We start from the raw sequence: 22786 nt of genomic DNA, 5'->3' as shown, positions 1-22786 counted from the left end.
GCAGCGGGCGCAGCCAGACCGGGTGCAGCATCGGGGTGCCGAGAGCCACGGCCACGCGGCCGCTCCCCGCGCGTGGGATGCGCTGCCCGCGGGAGGGGAGGGGACGTGCCTGCGGGGGAAGGCGCGGGCCGGGGGCTGCTCCGCTCTGCAGGAAGGGAGCGAGGGGCTGCCCGGCGTGCTGGGGTGCGGCTGCGCGCCCTGGGTTGCGTGAGGTCGGCAGGGAAGGGCTTCTGAAATTATCATTAAAACTTGGCTGATTTTTCACCCAGAGAGACCTGTGCGGGGATGGAAGCGTGCACGCGTGCGTTGAGCGTCTGGGCCTGTGCACACGTGCACACACATGCGTTACGGCAACGGGAGGGCCGTGGGGAGGAGCGAGCACCGTGCCCTGCAGAGCCCAGCTGCCTGCCGGTCCCTGCCTGCACCCGCCGCCCCGTCAGCGGCACCCGCCTGTGAGCGTGCGTGCTTGTGCACGCGTGTGAGTACACGCGTGTAACACCCGTGTGTGCGCATGTAGGGGCCTGCCTGCCTGTGCTCGTGTCTGTGCGCGTTTGCCCCACGCGCGTGCACACCCCGCCCGCTTGAGCATGCGCCTGTGCACGTGTGCCTGCCGTGTCTGTGCCTTGCACGCCTGCGTGTGGGCGTGCACGTGCGTGCACGGCTGTGCTTGTGCACGTGTGCGCGTGCGCACGTAGCGCACGCGCGCGCGCGCCCATGTGCGCACATAAGCGCGAGCCTGCGCGAGCCTGCAGCCCCGCCCCGTGCCCGGGGGTGGGCGTGGCCCGGGGAGCCTCGGCCCCGCCCCGGCCCCGCCCCGCTGCGCGGTGGCGTCAGGAGGGGCGGGGCCTGCGTGCTCCCGGCAAGGCCGCCACTTCCGGGTTCCCCGGCCGGAGGCGCGGAGCCGGTGAGGGAGGTGCGGGGGGGGTGTGCAGGTTGTGGGGGTCCCTGGGGTGCGGGGTGGTGGGGGTGCAGGTGTCAGGGGGTGCGGGGTGATGGGGGTGCAGGCAGGAGGCGCAGGGCGGGGGGGTCAGGGGGTGCAGGTTGCGGGGGTCCCTGGGGTGCAGGCAGGGGGTGCAGGGCGGGGGGGTCAGGAGGTGCAGGGTGCTGAGGGTGCAGACACGGGGTGCCCCCCCCCCGCACCCCCCCATGGGTGCTGGCCCTTCCCCAGGCAGGCTCTGCCTGCACCGCCCCAGCAGGCAGCATGGGCAGGGGCCCGATCCATCCCCACCCACCTGGGTGCCCCCCACAGCCGTGACCCCCCTCCCCGAGGACCCCAGCACCACGGCCCCCACGCTGACCCGTGCCAGGCCCCTGCCCCCCCCGCCCCACGCCGTGGGTCAGATGTTCCTTTCCGTGGGGTCCTGGGGGGGGTTCCTGGTCCTCGACCCGCTCCCCCCACCGCTGACACCCCAAATCTCTCGGCCCAGTTCCCCCCCTACAGACCCGAGGCACGGGGCCTTCGCAGCTTTCTCTGACCGAGCACGCGCTATGTTCTCTATAAACGGCATTTTCTCACTTAAAATGAGCGATTGTTCTCATATCCAGCAGCAAACTCAGAATTTACAGAGCCGTGTCGCCTTATTTCCAGTGACACCCCCCCCCCCCGGTTCCGCCCCCGCCAAGGTATGCGAGCTGCCCGCCGTGTCAGATGGCCACCGGACCAACTGGGAAACTCCAGCGCTGCGAATCCGAAGCGACGCGGAAATCGGGAGTATAAATACAGGAACGTCTTGCCGCACCACACTCGGCCCTTGTACGGTGGCTCTGTCAACTCCAACGCTGGGGAAAATCAACCCCCAGCTTTACCCGCGGCTCCGGCAAATTGTAGCCTGGTTCAGGAGAAGACAAGAGGCTAAAATTAATTCTCATTTTTGAGTATTTGAGAAACACAATCTTGCCATCAAGGCCAGCGCTGGGAGCTGAGCGGCTGCTTTGCCTCCCCCGGCCGTTCCTGGGTGTCCTGCTCGGCGCGGCGGGGGCAGAAGTTGGAGGGGTTCATCAGCAGTGACTCTTCTCCGTCCTCTGTCAGGTTTGTCAGCTGCAAGGAGGACGTTTCCGCAGGGAAGAGGGTGGCGTGTTGGGCCCCGTCCCTCGCGCGATGCCCCTGTTCCCGTAGTGGGAATCGCGGTGGCGCTGAATAGCGCCGGGCTGGTCGCAGAGAAGGAGCTGAAGTGGGACCACGAGGGTCTGGCCACCATCGCAAGCCGGGGCTGTGCTCTAACCCTGCCCTAATCCTTGCCGAATTATTTCCGAGAGGTTTTATCCTCCAGCAAGCCAATCCAGTTGCCGCGCCAGCTGCCTTTCCTGCTCCCGGGCTGCCTCCGCTCGGGCTCGGCTTGTATTTTAAGCGTGGCTGGGTGTGCACGGGCTCTGGGGGGAGGAAGGCAGGAGCTTTCCTGGCTGCGTAGGAGGAGAGGGCTGTCCTCGCACCGGCCCTTGGACCCACGCTCCCATCAAAGGCCTCGTTGCCCCGAGGTGGGGGGTGACTGGTGCAGCAACTCGTGTTTGGAAAATGACTGGCTCCGCGTCCAGGCCTTGAGTCACCGGTTCACGCCGTTGTGGGTTGTTGTTTTCCGTTCGCAAAGCGCGAGTGGTGACCTGCTGTTTATTTATAACTCGGGGAGCGTCGCTCGTTAGGAGACCGAAGAGCCGAGCTCTGGGATGGGGTCTCTGCTTCTGCTGGCACGAGGCTTGATTTGAACAAGCTGTTCTCAAAGAATTTGGCTGTTTTGCAGCAGTTTGGTAAATAAACAGCTCTGCTCTCTCACCGGCAGCTCTCTTCCTCGGTAGGTTTAACCGCGCTGGCTTGCTGGCTGGTTTTATTTCTCACTTGTTTTATTTTCTTTGTTTTACTTGAGCTGTTGTGCTCTGCCTGCGTTGTGGTCACTGCTGGGAAACCATGTGGGGTTTTTTCTGCTGTAGATGTGTTTGTCTCTGCGTTTCCACATCCGTCCCGTCCCTTATCCTTTCAAGATCACAAGGAACAGTCGTGACTTTCCAGGATCTGCCTGGAAGCACTTCGTTGCCCACCGGTTCCTTCTAGAGCCGGCTAGCCCAGCGCCAGCGTTGCCGGTCCGATTTTCCCTGTGTTTCACCGAAGACTTGCGTTAGGTGAAATCCGCCTCAGAGCTGGTTCGTTGCACTTGTTATTCAGGAAAATGCTGTCCCAACAGAAGCCGTGCCGTGTGGATTCGCCGCACTGGAACAAACTGGTCGGACTGGTCGTGGTGGGAGTGGAGAGCCCCGTGGTGAAGGCGGTGGGTGTCCTCAGCGTCTCGCCTCCTGCATACACTGGGAGAGGCAATGCTGGCGAAGGAGCGTGTGTTTTGGGGGAATACCGCTGACTCAGTAAAACCTGGATGAAATCTTTGCGAAAACACGGGTCGCCCCCTCCCCTGCGACTGGCTGGGGACACCAGGGTGGCCGACACCGAGAGCGGAGACAGCGGGTGCAGTCCTGGAGCTGAAACACCCACGCTGCCTCTCCGGACGTGAGAAATGCCGCCCTGTGCCCACGGCTTGTTTCTCCCACCCCTGGGGCTCTCTGCCCCCAGCTCTTACACCTTGAATTTGTCTTGGGTGGGACGTGGTGCTTGTTTGCAGGGTGTGTGCAGGATGTGGTGGGGAAGGGGCAGCGGCTGCCCAGCCCCAGGGAGCCTGATGCTGCCTGAACCCCCCATGTGGAGGGCAGAGATGGGGACAGCTCTCTGTGGTCCTTATCAACCGCTGCTGTTGCTTAGGTGTCCCCTCGCACCCTCCAACCCCCCGCCTCCCCTCCAGCAGCGCCTGGAGCCTCTGAGCCAGAGGTTAACGTTCCTGTAATCACTGCGCTCCCCCATTTCTGTGTTGCAACCCAAAGAGAGGAAATCTCATGACAAGTCATGGCGAAAACGGTTTCCTTTTCTATGAAACTGCGTGTGAACTCTGGAAACACTGAGGATCGATCCGAGGTTCATCCCCAAAGAGCTCTCGACTCGCTGCTCCAAGCGGGACTGACTGGTGTGGTATGTGCACGGGCTGCTCTGGGTCTGGGATGCTCCGGATTTGGTCTGCTCCAGGTTTAGGCTGCTCCGGATTTGGACCACCCTGGATTTGGACCACCGTTGTCTTTGGCCATGGCTGTGTAGGAGCTGCTCTGCAAACCGCGTTTCTGCCCTGGTCTGACAGCTCGCAGTGGAGGGGAGGGGCAGGTTGAGGCTGTCAGCTCTGTTTGGGGGAAAGCTGTGGGGTTTTTGTGTTGGCTGGAAAATAAAACCTGAAGTGTCGATGCCATATGAAGGCCGTTGTCTGCCATGGACATGCCCAAACGCTGCTGTCAGCTGCTGGGCTCTGTCCTCCTCCACCTGGACGGCAAGCGCTTCCGACTCAAGGGAATAAATTTCTTCTCCAACGTCTCGCATCCTTAGAAAGCTGTACGGTGGTAGCTGGTGGTAGAGTGGCTCTCAGACCCTTTCCAGCACCAGGATGCTGTGTTTGAGCTGGGATGCAGCCGTACGGCGGGCGTCTCGCTGACAGCGGCGTGCTTTGCTCGCAGAGCTTCCAGGCACAGCTTGGTTTCGGCAGACTGCTCCCGAGAACAGGGCAGGAGGCCAAAAGTCTGAAGTCAAAGGTCCCTTGTTGTCTGCAAACACCCTGCAGTTGAAGATGACCCCAGCGAGGCTGCCGCTGCCTGCTCAGCTCCGGTTTTGCCAGGATTTTCCATAGCGGGAGGGCACCGATTTTCCTCTCTTTGCCACCAAAGGCAGCTGCAGCAGAGCAGCCCTCCCGTCTGCAATCCCCAGGAGCAGGGAGATCCTGGGCGGTCCGGCATCTGCCTCTGAACAGAGCAACCGTAAACCTGATGGAGAACCACCGTCCTTCCTTCCTGGCTTCCCAGACAGCTCCGTGCCATCGTGGCGAGTGCCCGCACACCTCCGAGAGGGTCTGTCCCGACCGGGTTCGGCAGCAGCATCGCTCCTCCGGCGAGTACCAGCGGGATGAGCTGCTGTCACCTCTGCCCAGGGTTTGCTGGGGGGTGTCACCCCTCTGTCTGGGCCACCTTGATGCCATTGGCGTGGTTTTTGGGTGCCGTCGTCCAGGCTCTCTCGCTAAGTGCCTAGTTTGGTGCCCTTGCTGGCACCTGGGTGTTGCGGGCGATGGAGAAACAGAAGGGAAGCAGTCCCCGGCCCTGTGTGCATCACTGCTGGCTTGACTGGCCCGGCATCTTGCCTAGGTTTAGGGCAGCTTGCAAGGGTTAATTACTCCCTCTTGCAAGGGTTAATTATTCCCTCTCGGTCTCTTGGCTGTGCTCTGTTTTGCCTGAAACTCCCTGGGAAGCGTGGCGTGTTTCGATGCGGTCGTGGGTCCATCCCAGCGTGAATCCGGCAGCGGTCTGGCTGCGAGCGCTTGCGAAATGCCTCGGTGCATGATCCCTTTGTGTGGCAGGTGAGTTAGATGTAAACCAAACGGGTACTCAGACGTGCTCCTCCTCCTTGTCCCAAAGGTGACATGTGAAGGCAGCGCCCGGCGTGGGGAGCGGCAGCAGCTGAGATGCATTCGAGCCACGCCGATGACCCCAAGGAAGCCATACAGGTGAGCGAGACGCCCCAATGCTCCCTAAATAGTTCCAGTTACTCCCCAGTGCAACTCCAGTTACTGGTGGGGATGCGGGCAAGACCCAGTGTGGGGCAGGAGAAGGTGCTCAGCCCCGATACCAGGCTGAAGGAGCGTCACTGCTCTGTATATTTGGGGTTTCCTTACCCAGCTTTGGGAGTCTAAACATGTTTAACGAGCAAAATTCAAACCCAGCGGTTCAAACCGGGTGTTTAATTCATCCCACAGCAGTATTAATTCATGCATGACAGATAAAATCATTTGCACTCTTTAATCCTGTTAGCTCACGGTTGCTGCTTGCAGGCAGGTTGCTTGTGCTAGCAGATCCACGGGGCAGCTGGAAAGCAGCTCCTGCTGCAAGGAGTATCCCCTGATACAGGCAGGGTGAAGGTGCTGTTGTCCTTGAACTACAGCTGCTGGAAATCTTATTTAAATGCTGAAAAAATATCCCGGGCTAGAAATTTAATAGGGGTTTGTGCAGCCAACCCAGGCTCGAGCCAAAATCTGCCTTGCCCCAGTCGCAGCAGCTGATGCCGTTCAGCGTTCGTCTTGAACGCTGCGTGATTGACGCCAAAACATGAATCGTTTGATCAAGTCCCGGCTGAATTTGCAGTATTTGCCAAATGCCTGCTGGGAAGTGCAACTTTCATTTTAAATAAGGTTGATTGAGACATCTGGGCTCAGCTGCGTTAGGAAATAAAAAAGAAAATCCTCTCCACCGGCGTAAAATTGTTAAAGTCACTGAATTTGCTGCTTTTCAGCTGGTGTGAGAAAGGGAAGCGAAGCCGCTGGGTGGTAAAATTCCCGTGTTCCTGCTTCAAAGCCCACCAAGTCTGTCCGAAGGCAGCAGCTAAACCCCAGCCGTCCTTCCGAAAGCATCTTTTTGGGGGTGGCCCCATCCCCAGCAGTGCCTGTGGGTTAATCGACACAGCCGAGCTGCCGAGAGCGAGATCGATGCCTTTGATTTCTGCCGGCGGGGCTCGTTAGTGCGTCACATGCTGCTCGGGCTGATCTGCACGAGTTCAAGTGGTATCGCAGCCCTCGTTACGGGTTACCTCCTTCCAGTTTCTCGTTTATCACCCGTGCTTAATTAATCCCTGTGTTTTCCCCGAGCAAGCGCCTGGAAAGAGCCGATTCCTTTTTTCCCCCCATCCTCTTAAGCCATTTGGTGTCTGCGGAGGAAACACCGCATGCTGTAAAGGCAACCCCAGCAGGCCCCGAAACGCTGGCTAAAATGGCATAAATTACTCATTTAAAAGAAAAAAGCCAGATGAACCATGACGCCAAGAGCGTGAGTCCCCAGTTTGACCAGTTCAGCTGTAATGCTCCCCAACAGCCATCGTGAAGCACGTGGATGAAGCAGGAGTTGCGTGGCACTTTGCTCTGCGCGAGCCTTCCAGTTTTTGAACCCTTTTCTATGAAATCTTTCCTAATACGTATTTTTTTATCATGCAAACGTGTGCCTCCTGTCTTGCAGCTGATCAAGAAGCAACTGGTGAACGCCATCAAGGCGTTGCAGAAGCAGTACGTGACCTCGGATGCCGTTGTAACCAGCGACGATGGGAACGCCAACAGCCTCTGCAGCGCCCTGGAAGCTGTCTTTGTGCACGGGCTGAAGGCGAAGCACATAAAGACGGAGAGTGGGGGGAAAGGAAAGAAAGGAGGAGGTCGGGGACCGCTTCCCCAGCCGGTCTTCTGGGGGCTGCTGAAGAGCATCACGCATCGGTGAGTGCCCAAAAGGTGTTTGCACGCTCGGGTTTATCCCTTCTCTTTGGTGCAAAAGCCGCAAAATTCAGGGAATGGCGAACAGGAGGATGGCTCAATGGGAAGATGAATCTCTACTCTGTCCCGTGTGCTTGATCCATTCAGTTGGAGGGAGAGATGCTCTCGCAGGGTGTCTCAGGGGGCTGCCGAGAGATGCGGGTAGGGAAGCGAAACCCCTGCGATGCCGGGCTGGGCACCCGGTGCTGGCAGCACGGCCGCTGGCAGCGTGCACGAGTGGTAAAGTGCCATTTAGGCGTGTCCCCAGACAATTCAGGAATGAAACGCTGCTGCCAGCTTAGGGCACACCCCTTTCTCATTTATTTTTGGGTGCCACGTTATATACGGGGACTCGGTGTCATCAGTGGGACCCTGGTGACCGCACGGTGTGGGGGTCTGGTCTCTCTTCTGACCCTGGGCATGGCTGGTTTTTCCATTTCCCCACGTCCCAACCAGGGTGAACATCGCTGACCTGAGCTTTGAGGAGGTCTCTCACCTGGGTAACTATTGCTATTTCCTGGGGTTTTTCTAAACCACTCCCGAAGCAGAGTCCTCCCACGCTAAATAACAGCCCACGCATAAATAGTTTTGAAAGTCTCATCTGACTCCATCACCGACTCTTAAATTATGAAAAAGCAGATGAAAATAACACTTTCACATGCTAGGGGGGATATTTTTGTGCCCTTTGAAGGTTTTTTTTCTTCTTTCATGAGAGACAGATTAAAAAGAATAAAAGCAAAACTTTTGCTCTGGTTTTTGTAGCGTCTACGGCGCTGACGTGAGCTGGGGCCAGGGAGGATTAGGGAGCGTGGTGTCGCTGTTGGATTTTAGGGGAGAACGGTTGAAGTCAGGAGGCTGAGATTGTTGGGATTTTTTTTTTGGGCTGCCGTACAGTTTTCACTGTGGTTTTGGCCGATTTTAAATTTGAAGATGGGATTTAAACGTGCAGTTGTCACCAAGGAGTATCCAGCCAGAACAAGCCCCACCAACATGCAGGGACAGTGGGAATTTCCCCCTCTGCATCCTTGGTCCAGGGCACGTGGGAGATGCCTCCAACCAGAGAGTGGAGGAGCACCCAGAGGCACCCCAGGGATACCTGGGGTCATTGCCAATATATTTAGCTTTGGGGCATTCAGGAGCTCTTTTTTCTCCGTCAGAAACCACATTTTCCATGGAGGAAAGAGATCTTCCACAGCCTTTTTTGACCCAACTCCCAAACTCCCCGCAGCAGAGCAGGTTGGGCAGTTCCTGATGGAGGATCTGCCTCTCCTGCACCCCATGACGGACTGAAAACGGAGCCGCTCACATTCTTTTCTGTTCTTTCTCTCCCTTTCCCCAGAAATATTGTCTCGGAGCTGGAACAACTCATCTTTATCAATACGGACGTCGGCCGGTGCCGAGCCTGGCTGAGGCTGGCTTTGAACGATGGCCTCGTGGAGTGTTACTTGAAGCTGCTGCTGCGGGAGAGGTCCCGGCTGCCCGAATACTACCAGGCGACCGCTCTGCTCTTAGATGCTGAAGAGTGTGAGTTTCTCCTTAGCTACTTGCAGGGCTTAACCTCCTTAACATTCGAGCTCTCCTATAAATCGGCGGTTTTGAACGAGTGGACCATCACCCCTCTGTCCCTGTCCGGTCTGTGTCCTGTTTCGGAGCTGCTGGAGCCCCTCACGTCCTCGACATCTGAACCCTGCAGAAAAGCATCGCTGGGTTCGATTTCCCAATCATCGGGGTCAGATGAAATCGAGATTCAACCCTCCGTCCTACCCATCGGCAAAGCCAGCAGCAAAATCAAGCTCACTTCGTCCTCGTTGAGCCTTAACACCACGAGCTCATCTCAGCTCTCCTCCAGCCTGGGCTCCGACAGCATCCTGCCACCTCACTGCGCCCGCAGTCCCGAGCGGAGCGAGGAGCCGCTCTCCTGTGACTCCGACCTGGGGACAGCCACCGCCGAGGACCTGGACAGGTCGCTGCAAGAGTGAGTCTTTTCCCAGATCTCCTCTTCAAAGGGATTTTTAACCCCTTCCTGGGCTCTTATTTATTTTCCTGCTATAGGCAGGAAGGCTTTCTCCTCTCTTTTTCTGTAACAAGCTGGTTTTTTCCCCTTGGAAAGAGCCTGAAAGATAAAAAGAAACGCTCAGCACGGCTTGCTGGGACCCTGCTGCCACAGCAAATGAGCTCCTGGCTGCTGAAGTGTGTGTCTGTCCTCTTTACTGGGGCAGAAACGTCAGAAAAATGCTGCTCCTTGGCTTAAGGAAAGTCACATCTCCCTGGCGCGCGCTGGGGGATGCTCCGGGGCTTTCTGTGGGGGAAAAAGAAATGAGTTTGCTCACAGGAAAAGGGTTATAATTTGCAGCTTCGGCAGATAATTTAGAGGAGGGAGGTTGTTAGTTTGTCATCCTCGTGATTTGTTGCTGCCAAACACCCAGCACAAAGATTTCCAGCAGGTTATATAAGCTCTGAGTAATCAGTAAATATTTTCCCTGCCACCCTTAAAGCCTGGCTCTGAAGGAACCTGGCCTCGGGGTGCTGGTTGGCGACAGCACCCTCATCGCAATAAGGGTCTTCAAGAGGGTTTAGAGCTGCGGTCTGTTCTTCCCTGTCAACAACGGCATCGTTACCTGCTTCTAGGATTTTTGCATCTTACGCCAATCCTGGAAGAACCTGCCTTGATTGGATTAAACTCGTGATGGAAAGACGTCGTTTTGAATTTTAATCTCGGGCTGGTTTAATTCGACCTAGCTGGTGGCGAAGCAGGGGCATGGGAACAGCATCTCGTCTGGCTGGGCTCCACTAATAATTGCTTATTAACGGTTATGAAAACATTTGAAATTTGGCACATGGTCTGTGGCTGGGTACGTGTCCGGGAGCTGTACGTGGGGCTGTGGGGAGCACCCAGCGCTCTCCCTCCCTTCCGAAGTGTCCCTCAGAAGCGAATTAAACCCCGTTAACAGGCGTAGTTAGGGAACGCATCCTTTGCAGGCAGGGTCCTTGCCTGCAGTGGGGTCGACTGCTGCTCTGAGGGCACAAATCACACATTTTTCTGTTAGCCAGACCGATGCCACGGGGGTTTTTGCAGCCATACAGTGTTGCCGGCCCGCAGGAGACGAACAGTGATGCTGAGCCTTTTTTCCCCGGTATTAATAATTTGCAATAACTGGGGTTTTTTATAGGTCCTGGTTAATGTAGCTATGTTCAAACTGGTCACTTTTCTGTTTCCAGGGTGTTGTCTGAGTTCAGTAAAGCCAAGCCAAGCCTGGAAGCCCCGGAGGGAGTGCTGCTCCCCAGCGTGCTGAGCTGCTCCCCACAGCAGCCCGCCTGCCCCCCAGCCGCATCGCCGCCCGTCCCCCCGGCACCGTGTCACGGAGCTCACCGGCAACCACCCCCCGACACCGAAACTCCAGGCTCCGCTCGGACGGGCGATGCGGTGGCCGCCGGCGACGGGGATGGAGATGCAGCACCACAAGCCGGCGGCGCGGCCAGCATTTCAACCACGCGGCGTGGCGGTCCGAGCAGAGGAGAGATGGGCAGAAATGGCACGGTTGGCGGCAGCGAGACAAGCCAGGCCGTCCACAGCCCAACAGCCGAATACCTCCTTTCTCCGCTGCGGGGTTGTCCAGTAGGTGTTAGAGCTCATTTGCTGTCCATCTCCTTGTTTTTTTGACCAGCAGATCTAATGGAAAAGGAAAACAAAACTGGTGACAGCTTCTGAGTAGGCACCGGTTTCTCCAAACTCCCATCTTCTGTGCTGCTTCCAGTCTCCCGACAGCAAGTTGGGTGTAAGTGGTGCTCCCCTCTCCATGAGCATCTTCCCAGACCCCGTGGAGCTGTGTGCGTGCAGCTGCCCTGGGAAAAATTGGGTTGAAGTCGATATTCCCTGGTAGAAGAGGTACCAAAGCTTTTGAAACCCTGCCTGGCCAGCCAGTCATTCCTCTCCAAGAGCGGCTACAACAGGAAGTTTTTGGTTTTGTTAACGATATCTGGAAAGTGATGAGCTCTTGCACAAATCTGGCCGTAGGCTGTGTGCAAGCCGATAAAACAGCCTCAGAGTCGAGCTGCTCACGGGGACTTTTCTTTGTTTATGGTCCACGTAAGAGAGGGGAAAAGGGAAACAAATTACAGTTTTTCAGTGGAAGAATATTTAGGCAGCACATCTGTTCCCAGAGCAGGATGGCATTCTCTGGTGCTTAGGCAAGCTTAAACAGCGGCGGATTTCCCCTGCTGCCGACAAGGAGATGTGCTTGCTTTTGCTTTTAGTAAACTCTTTGAACAACCCTGTCTTCTGTCTAATTTGTTACTGATTTTTCCATCCCGGTTCCCATCATTTCCATCCTGGTTCCCATCATTTCCATCCTGGTGAGGTTAGGATATACTTCATACCCCCCTAAACAATTTCTCTTTTCGATCCCTGCTCCTTTCAGCTCCCTCTTAGTTATCCCGTTTCCACTGCTTCCTTGTGGCGTTGGGCCAGTTTGACCTAATCTATGTATAACATACGGTGTCAACAGGAAATTCCCCCCCTGCTTTCGCATGACTCACGGAGCAACCTGCGTTCCTGGTCTGGGACTAAGCCGAGCCTGCCTGGACATTGGGAGCTGCACCGCAAAACACTCGTGATCCTCGCTGCAGGGTGGTGATGGCTCTTCTGCTGTCATTTAGTTCGTTGTTCAGAATAAAAGGCTCTTGGAAAGCAGGGTAGGGTAGTTGAGAGGTCGTTCCTGGTGGGATGCAGCCCTGGAAGGGATGCACTGCGTCTAGGGAAGCTGCTGCCTTTTGCACTGAGCTGGGTCGTGTTTTGCTCCTGGTGTTTGTTCGGAGACCTCATCCCAGAATCTCGACGTGTTCTTGTAGCCAGAAACACTCCTGGAGAAGTTACAGCCGTATTTTATTTCAGCTTATCAAGCTTTCTTCCGCTTGTGGGTCTCATCCCCTCCTGACCTACGGAGGCAGAGGTTTCCTCTGCCTTCCCTGCCTTACTTTTTCCCTGTGCTGATCAGGCCTGTGTTTGTAGCATCAGCTTGTACGCCGTAGGTCTCTATTTCATCCTAGACATCATCTCTGTACCTCTCCCCCGCTCTGTTCTTCCTGGAACAAGGATGTCCATACCCTTCCAGGGCAGGGCTGGTTTCTCACTTTCTATCAGAAATACTTCCAGGACCAAATATCTTGTATGTGGTCGCTGCAGGGAATGTGCTCTCCCTCTGTGTCCCTTGATGATTTCAGAGGGAGAGAACTGATCAGTTTGGGACTTTATAATCCCACCGGTCTATAATCCCGACGTTTGCCAGCTGCCGGCACAGTCCCACAGCGTTCCGTGATGGGAGGGAGCTGGGGAGCCATCCCCGTGGGATTTGGTCTGCGTGGGAGCAGCCCCTGTGGAGGGGTCACGGTGGGCATGCGTGTTTGAGGGGCACAGGGTGTTCAGTAAGTCAATAATTAATATATTTATTAATTTTTTTGAACAGAAAAGAAAGAGCTGGATCTCGGAAGATGATTTCTACAGACCTTCTCCAGGAGACAGCAGCGAAAACACGGCCAACGCCAACGGCTTTGGGCCGGAGGGGGCTGGCGAGGGTCCGGCCCCAGGGCTGATTAGCGCTCTTGATTTGGAAAGGCTGTCGGTGCCGTCTTCAGAGAGCAGGAAGCCCAAAACGTCGCCCGAACGGGAACGAAAGGGCTTCAGTGTTGTGCATCGCAGGCAGATGGGTACGTGCTGCTCTCCCCTCTCCTGCTTTCCTCAAGCTTCTACAGTGGGCAGTGCCGAGGGGCTGGGGGGGGTGGATTTTCGGGCGATGAGCTGTTTGGGAAGCATGGTTTGCCGTCGCTGAGCTTACGCAGCAGTGGCAGCTCCCCTTGGCGTTGCTGAGCCCACAATGGGCTGGTGGGAAGCGTTTCAGGAGGAGAGGAGGTATGCTGGGGGTCTCTGTCCACCCTGTGGGACATGTTTCTTTATGCCACCCCACTTGTTCTGAGCCTCAGAACCCAAATACATGTGGAGAGATGATGGAGACGAAGAAGGAGGTCCTGTAAATTCCTGTCCCATCCCACCGTCCACCAGGACCGGTTCTCAAAGCTGTGATGCCTCTGGTTGCTTGCTGTGAGCCACCCGTTGGCTTTTCTCTCTCCACCAGCTTCCCCTTTTTCAGTTAAACTAAGACATCTGCTTTTACCCCAGGTCTTTCCAATCCTTTCCGAGGGCTCCTGAAGCTGGGCAGCCTGGAGCGGCGAGGAGCCATGGGGATATGGAAGGAGTTTTCCTGCGAGCTGTCACCACTGGAGCTCCGGCTCTTCCTGGACCACGAGGACCGCATCTGCGTCGAGAGCTACTCCCTGCTGCGGTGCGAGTCGCTGGCGCTGACGCACTCGGATGGCCGTTTCGAGCTGGTTTTCCTGGGGAAAAAACTCTACCTACGAGCTCCTTCTCGAGACGAGGCTGAGGACTGGTTGGACAGGATCCGTGAGGCGCTGCAGAAGTGCCGGCCTCAGGTGGAGGAGGAGGAGGAGTGGGAGACGCTGGAGTATCCAGAAGATGATGGCGAAGGCCAGCCCATCCAGAGCGACTCCACTGCTCTTCTCCAGTACAGCGACGTGCCTGGGAACAGCTTTGACTGGACTCCAGCTCATGAACCGGAGCTGGATGCAATAAAAGAGGCTGTTCTGTACATGGACGTAGACAAAACCTGGGTCCCCTTTATTTTTTCCCTGTCTCTAGAAACTTTAAAGTGTTTTAAAGTCAGAAACAATGACAAAATTTTAAGCAACAGTTACGGTATAGAGACGATCCAGGACATCCTTCCAGACACCAGCCTTGGGGGACCCGCGTTCTTCAAGGTGATCACCTCCAAAGCTGTCCTGAAGCTGCAGGCTGAGAATGCAGAAGAAGCTGCCCTGTGGAGGGACCTGGTCCGAGAGGTGCTCATGTCCTACCTGGAGGGCGCGGAGGAGGCGTTGACACTGGGCGGCAGCTTGGACGGACACTCCCAGGTCATCCTGAAGAACATCGTGAAGGAAAACAGCTTCTTGTTGCAATACCTGGTGGCCATCCCCGTGGAGAAGGGCCTGGACTCGCAGAGCTTCATCTGTGCAGGTATACGTTGGCGCGTCCACAGACAAGAAAGCCAGCTCCGTCTTGGAGGATGATGATGTGTTAATGAGGTGACATCAAATTAAAGAGATGCCCTGAGTCCTGCCAACCCGTTGCAGGTCAGCTGCTGGTTTCCCCATTCAAACCCCAGGTAGCACCAAAGCCCCTTGGTGGGGTTTCACGTCCCCAATCAGCGGCACCTTTGGTGGTCCATGTGCACTGGGTGATCACCCCCACGCTGAATCCCCATCCCAGCACTGATCCAACTGGGCTGCTACTGGGCTTCTCTTTAAGATGCGTATGGTATAGACAGTGGTGGTTCTTGGCTTGAAGGCGACCTTAGATGGACGACTTCGTGGCCCCAGCCTGCAGGGAAAGTGCAATCAAGAGCAAATGCTGTTTTTCCAGTAACGCAGCACAGGAGCAAATATTGCAATGGGTGTGACAAGCCGATTTTGCGAAACATTCGTTGAACCTTGCGCTGACGCCTCTCGGCAGGCGAGGTGACACTGGTTTCACAGGGTAACACTCGCTGATCTCCACGGGACGTATAATTTGCTCTTTACCTTGGCGAGTTAATTAAACTTCAGATTTCTCTCCTGCTTTGATTATATTTCTCGTACCCTCCAGCAGGTTTGGTTTTTTTAATTTTAATCTCTCTTGGTTTTTTGGTGGTGTTTTTAAAATTTTTATATATATATATATTTTCCATTCTATTTGATCTCTGCCTTCCCCTCCAGGCTCTGTCCTGCATCTTTCACCTACCAACAGATGGAAGCAGCAAGCCAAAAAGACAAATTCCCAGTTTTTATGTATAGGTTTTTCTTAGGGGCCTGGCTGCCGTGCTTTCACCTTCCTCCCAGCCTGACCACCCTGGCGCAGGAGTGGTTTCCTTACCTCTCGGAGTAATGAGCAATAAAACCTTTTTTTTTAATTATTAATTCAGAGAGGAACGACTGATCTCCATGAATATTTCTTTGGGCATGCGCTCCAGCTAGCCCAAAGTACGAAGGATGGGGTGGTAAAGCCTTCCCCAAGGTTTGCTTATGCTTGGTCAGTTATTTTAGAGAACCGAACTCATTAAAAATAGCGCGAAGGGTTTTCCTGCCTTCGCAACTCTGAGTGAGATGCGCTCGCTCTTCAAGTCGCTATAAAAACCCTGCACGTTTCCCCCGAGACACGAGCTGGGTTCCTCCTGGTTACCCACCACTATAATAAAGGCTTTTTTTTTTTTTTGGCTTAATCCATCCTGACCTCATCCCTTGCAGATGAGCGTCTCTTGCGGATGTGGTTTTGGTACCCAGCAGCGGGAAGGAGAAGGGCTGAGTGAAGGCAAAGCTGCCGGTGGAGGTGATGGGGCAGGCAGGTGGGATTTAGGTTCTTCTGTAAACCGCTGGGATGTTCCCAGAATTCACTTTCCCTAAAAAAAAAAAAAAAAAAAAAATTGAACCACTTGATGGATAAAAGTGGGTTTAGGGATAGTCCAGAGTCCTTTTTTTATGGAGGAAAAAATGAAGCGGCTCCTGTTGGACCATCATGACCTTAAATCCACAGGGAAGGGGCTGGGGACCTCTCACCAAGTGTCCTACAAGTGCTTTAGCTGCTCTGCAACCCTGCCAAAAACTTTCTTGCTCCATTCCTCCCTCCCAAAAGTTTCTCCCCCCATCCTGGCAGTGAGGGGAACGGGCTCTCGGGGCAGAGGCGTCCCCTCTCATCACTTCATCCCTGCTCCCTGCAGGCTGCTCCAGGCAGATTGGTTTCTCCTTCGCAAAGCCCAAGCTCTGTGCCTTCTCCGGTCTCTACTATTGCGACAGCTGCCACCGGGATGACGAGACAGTGATTCCCTCGCGCCTCATCCACAACTGGGATCTGACAAAACGAGGGGTAAGTCTGGGTTCGGTCGGTGCGGGCAGCAGGACAATGCTCCTGCATGTGCCTGTGCTTCCTGAAGGTCCATCTGAACATTTCCACCACCAGCAGAGGTGGAGATGTCCACCCTACACCTCCCTCTGAGCCTCCTGGGCTGCTCCTTGGTGCATACCCACCTCTTGCCCCTCTCTCTGCCCCAGGTTTGCCGTCAGGCTTTGAAGTTCCTCACCCAGATCCGTAACCAGCCGCTGATCGACCTGAAGCTGGTCAACGAGAGCCTCTACGACCACGTGGAGAGGATGGGACGGATCCGGCAGAGCAGGGAACAGCTGAAGCTGCTGGGAGATTATCTCATCATGTGCCGCAGCGGGGCCCTGAAGGAGCTGAGCAAGCGGTGAGGTCCCTCTCTGGGTGACGTTACCCCGTTCATCCCCCTCTTTGCACCCCAGTGGTCTCCTGGTCCTCCTCCTGGTGCACTGTTGGAGTGGTGAGCGATGCTGCCAAGGCGTGGGCTGGTTTTTACCTCCATATCATCTGCTCGGAGGAGTTACCCGTCTGTTGGCTGGGTCAGCACGTTGAGATGTGACTCAGGAAACACCTTCCTGACTGAGGAGCTTCTGGCTGGACAGGAAACACCTGGGAAAATAGATGAGATATTTATTTTCTTTTTCCCCCGCTTTGAAATGCTTTCACACGATTTCCACCGGCAGGGTTTGGGATGTGTGGCATGATGTGAAAATCAGGTCTGCAGTGATTTTCTTCAAGAATCTGCATCGTCCAGGCTCCCCCTTGCTCCAAAGCCATTGGAGATGTGGTGGAAACCATCTACCGTCTTCCTCTCTGTGCTTCTTTGCAGGCTTGATCACAGGCACTACCTCTTGGAGTGTCCCCACAAATACAGCGTCACTGATCTGAGGCAGGTGAGAGCTTTTGGCGTGGTCGCAGGGGTTTTGCTGGTGAAAACATCCCAGTTTCTGTCGAGCGTGGCACTTCATCATCATCAGTAGAAGGTTTCATCCAGCTTCGTTTTCTTTTTGCCTTGCTCTCATCTGTCACGTGCGCTCTGCAAGCTTGCACGTCAGCTTAAAGGCAAATAATCGCCTTTATTTTAATTTGCCAAAATAATTGGCACAAGCTTGTATCCTTTGAGAACTATGGCGATCACACCTGATAAATTGTTTCGCCTCTATTTAAGCCAGCGTTGCTGCCAATGTGTCTCCATACAAACTGGGATCTATAGCAGATAATGTTGGAGGGGATGGGTGGTTGGATTTCTCATCGACTCCAAGCCCGGGATCCCCATCCCGGCAGGTTGTGGGTGCCGCTGTCTGCTCTCTGGGGTCCTGGTGCGACCCCGGCGCCTGTGTTTGGGGTTGGGTTTGGAGGACGACCTTGTCTTCATGTAGCAGCTCAAAGAATGGGCGTAATGTGGATTTTGCGTGGTGCAAACCTGGTGGGAGACGGGCTCTGCTCCTGCTGACCTGTCTCTGCCCTGCAGATAGCCGACGGCGTCTTTGAGACCTTCCTGCAGTCTCTGCTCCAGTTTGCTTCCCATCACGTCTACAACTGTGACCTGTGCACCCAGCGCGGCTTCATCTGCCAGATCTGCAACAGCAGTGACATCATTTTTCCCTTCGAATTTGAGACTACCACCAGGTGAGCAATATCTCCGTCACGTCCCGCTGCTGCGAGGCCACCCGAGCTGCTGGCCTGGAGCCTGGACCATCCCCTGGGTCCCTCTCTGGGGTTTTCTCCACTTTCTGGGCACGTGGCCCCGGGGTGGCCTGGAAATAGCTCTGAGCTGGTTGTGCGTCCCCATGGTCCCCACGTCCTCGTGGTCCCCGTCAGCTCCGAGCTGTTTCCAACCAAAACTGGGCTGTTTGTGGCAGGAGGGGACCATCCTTGCAGAGCCGAGGTGTCGCTCAGTCCAGCCCCTTCCAGGGGTTGCAGGAGGGAAGGAGAAGCAGCAGTGGGACTGTTCGTACACCCCTCCGCAACTGAGGAGGGGAGGAAGGACGGACGGACGCAGATTTGGAGATAAATGGCGGGCAGCCCTGTGGGATGTGCCGGGGAGAGGCTGGGGACGTTCCCAGCAGGACGAGGGGACACTGGCTTCCATCTGGGTTTTTCTCCTGCCCGCAGAGCTCGCAGTCTTTGCAGGCAGGGCCTTGCCTGCAGCGGGGTCAGCTGCTGCACAGGGTTCGGATGTTGACATCGGATAGTCTTCTATGATGGCATCGTCGGCTGGGTGGATGAGGGGAGAGCAGTGGAGTTGTCTACCTTGACTTCAGCAAGGCTTTTGACACCATTTCCCATAACAACCTCATTAGCAAGCTTAGGGAGCGTGGGCTGGACGAGTGGACGGTGAGGTGGGCTGAGAACTGGCTGAATGGCAGAGCCCAGAGGGTTGTGATCAGCGGCGCAGAGTCCAGCTGGAGGCCTGTAGCTTGTGGTGTGCCCCAAGGGTCAGTGCTGGGTCCGGTCTTGTTCAACGTATTCATCACTGACCTGGACAGGGGACAGAGTGTACCCTCAGCAAGTTCGCCGATTCTAAACTGGGAGGAGTGGCCAACACACCAGCTGCACTGCCATTCAGCGAGACCTGGACAGGCTGGAGAGGAACCCAGTGAAGTTCAACAAGGGCAAGCACAGGGTCCTGCACCCAGGGAGGAATAACCCCAGCACCAGGACAGGTTGGGGGTGACCTGCTGGGAAGCAGCGCTGCGGAGAAGGACCTGGGAGTCCTGGTGGACACCAAGCTCTCCATGACCAGCAGTGTGCCCTCGTGGCCAAGAAGGCCAATGGTACCTGGGGAGCATTGAGAAGAGCGTGGCCAGCAGGTCAAGGCCAGTTCTCCTCCCCCTCTGCTCTGCCCTGCTGAGGCCACATCTGGAGTTCTGTGTCCAGGTCTGGGCTCCCCAGTTCAAGACAGACAGGGAACTACTGGGGAGAGTCCAGCCGAGGGCTGTGAGGATGATGAGGGGACTGGAGCATCTCTGGTATGAGGAAAGGCTGAGAGAGCTGGGGCTGGTTAGCCTGGAGAAGAGAAGGCTGAGAGGGGATCTCATCAACGCTTATCAATATCTAAAGGGTGAATGTCAAGAGGATGGGGCCAGACTCTTCTCCGTGGTGCCCAGTGACAGGACAAGGGGCAACGGGCACAAACTGGAACACAGGAAGTTCCATCTGAACAGGAGGAAAAACTTCTTCCCTCTGAGGGTGACTGAGCGCTGGGACAGGCTGCCCAGAGAGGTTGTGGAGTCTCCTTCTCTGGAGAGATTCCAAACCCTCCTGGACGCCGTCCTGTGCAACCTGCTCTGGGTGATCCTGCTCTGGCAGGGGGTTGGATGAGATGATCTCCAGAGGTCCCTTCCAGTCCCTGCCAGTCTGGGGTTCTGTGAAGGGGTGTGTCAGCCGGGGTGGTTGGTCCGCACTGGCAGGGTTTTCTGAAGGAATCGATACCAAACCCTTCCAGCCCAGGAGCCTGCTCCACCGTAGGAGGACAGAGATCCACATCTCCATGGTTAGCTGGCAATGAGTTTAGTCCTGGCGGAGGAGTTTAACCGGCCGATGGTCTGCGTGGTCTTGCTTTGCCCGGCAGTTCCTAAAAGCAATCAGTGACATCCAGAAGCTGCAGAAAACTCCAAGAAGACCAGGATCCTTGGGTACCCCACGCTTTACGTGGTTCCGAATATTTCCAGGGCGGCTGAGCAGGATTGCTCTCTCTCCCTCCTTGCCGCAGGGACACCATCGTGCTCATTATCGAGGACAACATCCCCAGGGAACTGATTTTTCCCTAGAAAATGAGCGTATGGGCTCTGGAAAGAGCAGGCACGCGGGGCTGAGCTCTGCTGGCAGCCGGCTGGAGGTCTCGTGTCCTGTAAAGCTGGGCCCTGAAGTTTGTTGACTTTTTTATTTTTTTTTTTTTTCCTGGTGGAGGAGGTTGTGCAGCAGGAAAGCGGCTCGACCGACATCCTCGCCAAGCTAAACCCGGCTTCCTGCCCCTCTGCCCGCCCCGGGGGGGGGACAGCCAGCTGCCGGGGTCACGCCGTCACTCGCTACAGGATGCGTCTGAAACACCTCTTAACAATAAACCCGGCCAGGCACGGGACCTTCTCCTTTTCACAGCAGCGGTGGCTGCTTCCTGCAGCCATTGCTCTGGCAGGTGGAGGCAGGAGATGCCACCTTTCGGCTGCTGCTCGCTCAGAAACACGCGGGGTAAAAACCACCCCCCCGGCTTTGCAAATCCTCCCGCGCTCGGGGAGGAGCCGCCGCTGCTAATCCGGAGAAGCCGCCTAAAAAAAATATTCCGCTGGGAAAATGCACGGCGCCGGGCAGCCCCCCGCCCCGTCCCGTCTATCTGCGCACAACCCTTTTCCGTATCCCGAGTAACTCGGGGATTGCAGCCGCCTGTCGGGAGCAGGATTTGACCCAGGCTGCGATATTTCACTGGCCCACTGCTGGGTGTTTCTCCGCTCCCCTCGTCCTTTGGGGAATTAAAGGTATTCGGTGGTATTCACACATGGATTGCGCACCGGGTATTTGCACTTGAGGGCGTTTAGGAATAATCCGGCTGACCCGCTGGCATGCGGACGGGCCGCATTTCGCTGCTGCCGGCGAGGCGGGGGATCGCGAGAGGGGGGGAAAAAGCGAGCTCAGCCTTCGCGGCACAGACTTTTCTTCTGTTGACTCAAGATAAGTAGTGAACGCCCCTCGCAGAGCTGGGTGTCTCCTCCCCGCCGGCCCCGCACAAGGTAGAAATTTCTGGCTGTTTACATTCCTGCCGCGGCGCTGAGCCAGAGCGGGGAGGTCCCAGGCGGGTGCTGGTGAAACCTCTCCGGAGCCGGCCGGCTCAAAGGCAACGCCGTCCCGGCTGCCCGTCCCCTTCCCCGCACCCCCGCTGTCCCCAAGCAGTGTCCCTGCTGCGTGCGGGTCCCGCGGTCAGGGTTTTGGGGGGGGGGGGTGGGTGTCTCCCGGCTGCGCCCCAGCCCCGGCGAGCGGAGGGTCCGCGCTCCCCCGCCAGCGTTGCATCTCGCCGCCGAGGCGCCGTCACAGGGTTTGGGGTCTCAGCCTGGAAACTTTGCTCGAGTTGTCACTGCGCGGAAGGTGAGGTGCGAACCTCAATCAACCTCTCCCTCTCTCATCTGCAAAAAAACCGGCAGTGTGCTGGCAGCTGCCCGCAGCGCTCTTTCCGGGTGAGCTGCTGCTTTTGCTCTGAGCTTGCTGGAGGTGGATCTTTAGCTCGAGTAGTTTCTGCTCCTGCTAGCAAGGTTCGCCTTGAGCTAGAGCTGGCTCTCGCTGGGGCCGGGGCTCTTTGCTCAGCAAACGCTTGGAGGAAACGGAGACGAGGAAGTGTCCCCAGGTCTGGTTTGGTTCGATCTTTGCTCTGATGTTACCAACAGGGTGGTTTGGGTTTGTTTTTTATTTTTCTTTTTTCCTCCTTGGTTTCTCCTAGGTGCAGCAAATGCAAAACCGTCTTCCACCGGGACTGCCAAGCCAGCGCCAAGTCGTGCCCCCGCTGCGAGCGCCGGCAGAGGTACCAGCGAAAGCTGGAGGCGGAGGCCAGCGCGGAGCCATTAGCACCTGGGGACCGACCGTGACGCTGCCCTCGGCTTCTCGTCCAGCCGGGCTAGTGCCGAGGGGCTGGCAGGAGGGGCAGAGAAAGAGACCCCCCCTGCCCAGGAGCTGATCCTGCGCCCGGCCCTTCCCCGGGGACAGGGGTGCTGGGCGATGCAGCGTGGGTGCTCCCGCCCCGTGGAGGGACCCTCTGCCCCCCCTCCCCAGGGCTGAGCAAAGGGGGGCTGGAGAGGTGCGTGTCCCCCGCTCACGCCAACCCGGTGCTGCTGGGGGATGCTCCCAGTCACCCCCCCCCGGTGCCAACCTGATACGTCCCCTCCCGGTGGAAACCCAGGGGCTGTCCGGGGTGTAAATCAGGATTTCCAGTCGAGGTTGTGGATAACTGACATTGATTAAAACTCTAGTTTTTTAGGATGTTCGATACTGAAAAACCGGTATTTTTTTACGTGGGGGTTTTGCACAAGCTGGCCTGCTCCGGGGGCGGGGGGGGTGACGGTAGCCACGCAGGGAGGGGGCGAAGTGACACTTGTGCCTTTAGGGACCCTACGTGCCCTGGGGGGGCCGGGGGAGCACCTCCTGCTCGGAGAGCCCACCCATCACCGCAGCCCCCCAGGAAAAGAAGGGAGAGAAGAGCCGGGCTGCTCCTCCCCGCCTGCTGCTCTTCATCCTCGGAATAAATTTTATTTTCCTTTCACCCTTCCCCATGTAAAAATAATTAAAGTTTATTTAATGACGAGCGAAGACGTCTCCAGGGTTTGCTTCTCCGCAGCGGGGCACTGCAGTCCCCCGTCCGACCTGATGTTGCGTCTCCGTGGGAGGAGGGTTGGGGAGGGGGGTGCTGCCTCTCCTCCATCTTCCTGGGTTTTGGGGGGCGACTGGGGGACACTGCCCCATTTTCCTTCCCAAC

General features: G+C 56.5%; 1 protein-coding gene across 4 annotated transcripts; it reads left to right on the top strand.

Moving 5' to 3' along the window:
* The first annotated feature begins 830 nt into the window (after nucleotides 1-830).
* On the top strand, nucleotides 831-22615 carry PLEKHM1 (pleckstrin homology and RUN domain containing M1). 4 transcript variants are annotated; one of them, XM_054801645.1, is made up of 12 exons: nucleotides 831-904; nucleotides 5482-5570; nucleotides 7069-7316; nucleotides 8692-9327; nucleotides 10572-10968; nucleotides 12815-13055; nucleotides 13525-14436; nucleotides 16172-16317; nucleotides 16503-16696; nucleotides 17159-17222; nucleotides 17801-17958; nucleotides 21758-22615. In XM_054801645.1, exons 2-12 carry the CDS (start codon nucleotides 5529-5531, stop codon nucleotides 21900-21902), a joined length of 3183 nt encoding a protein of 1060 aa, XP_054657620.1. In that variant the 5' UTR covers nucleotides 831-904; nucleotides 5482-5528; the 3' UTR covers nucleotides 21903-22615. The 4 variants fall into 4 exon arrangements, with proteins under 4 accessions (XP_054657620.1, XP_054657621.1, XP_054657618.1 ...); XM_054801646.1 differs by having other exon boundaries at nucleotides 894-913; XM_054801643.1 differs by lacking the exon at nucleotides 831-904 and adding an exon at nucleotides 1572-2786.
* Nucleotides 22616-22786: the final 171 nt, after the last annotated feature.

Source organism: Grus americana, chromosome 22 (assembly GCF_028858705.1).
Source record: "Grus americana isolate bGruAme1 chromosome 22, bGruAme1.mat, whole genome shotgun sequence".
Classification (NCBI taxonomy): Eukaryota; Metazoa; Chordata; class Aves; order Gruiformes; family Gruidae; genus Grus; species Grus americana.
This window is presented reverse-complemented; position numbering and strand designations above follow the sequence as displayed.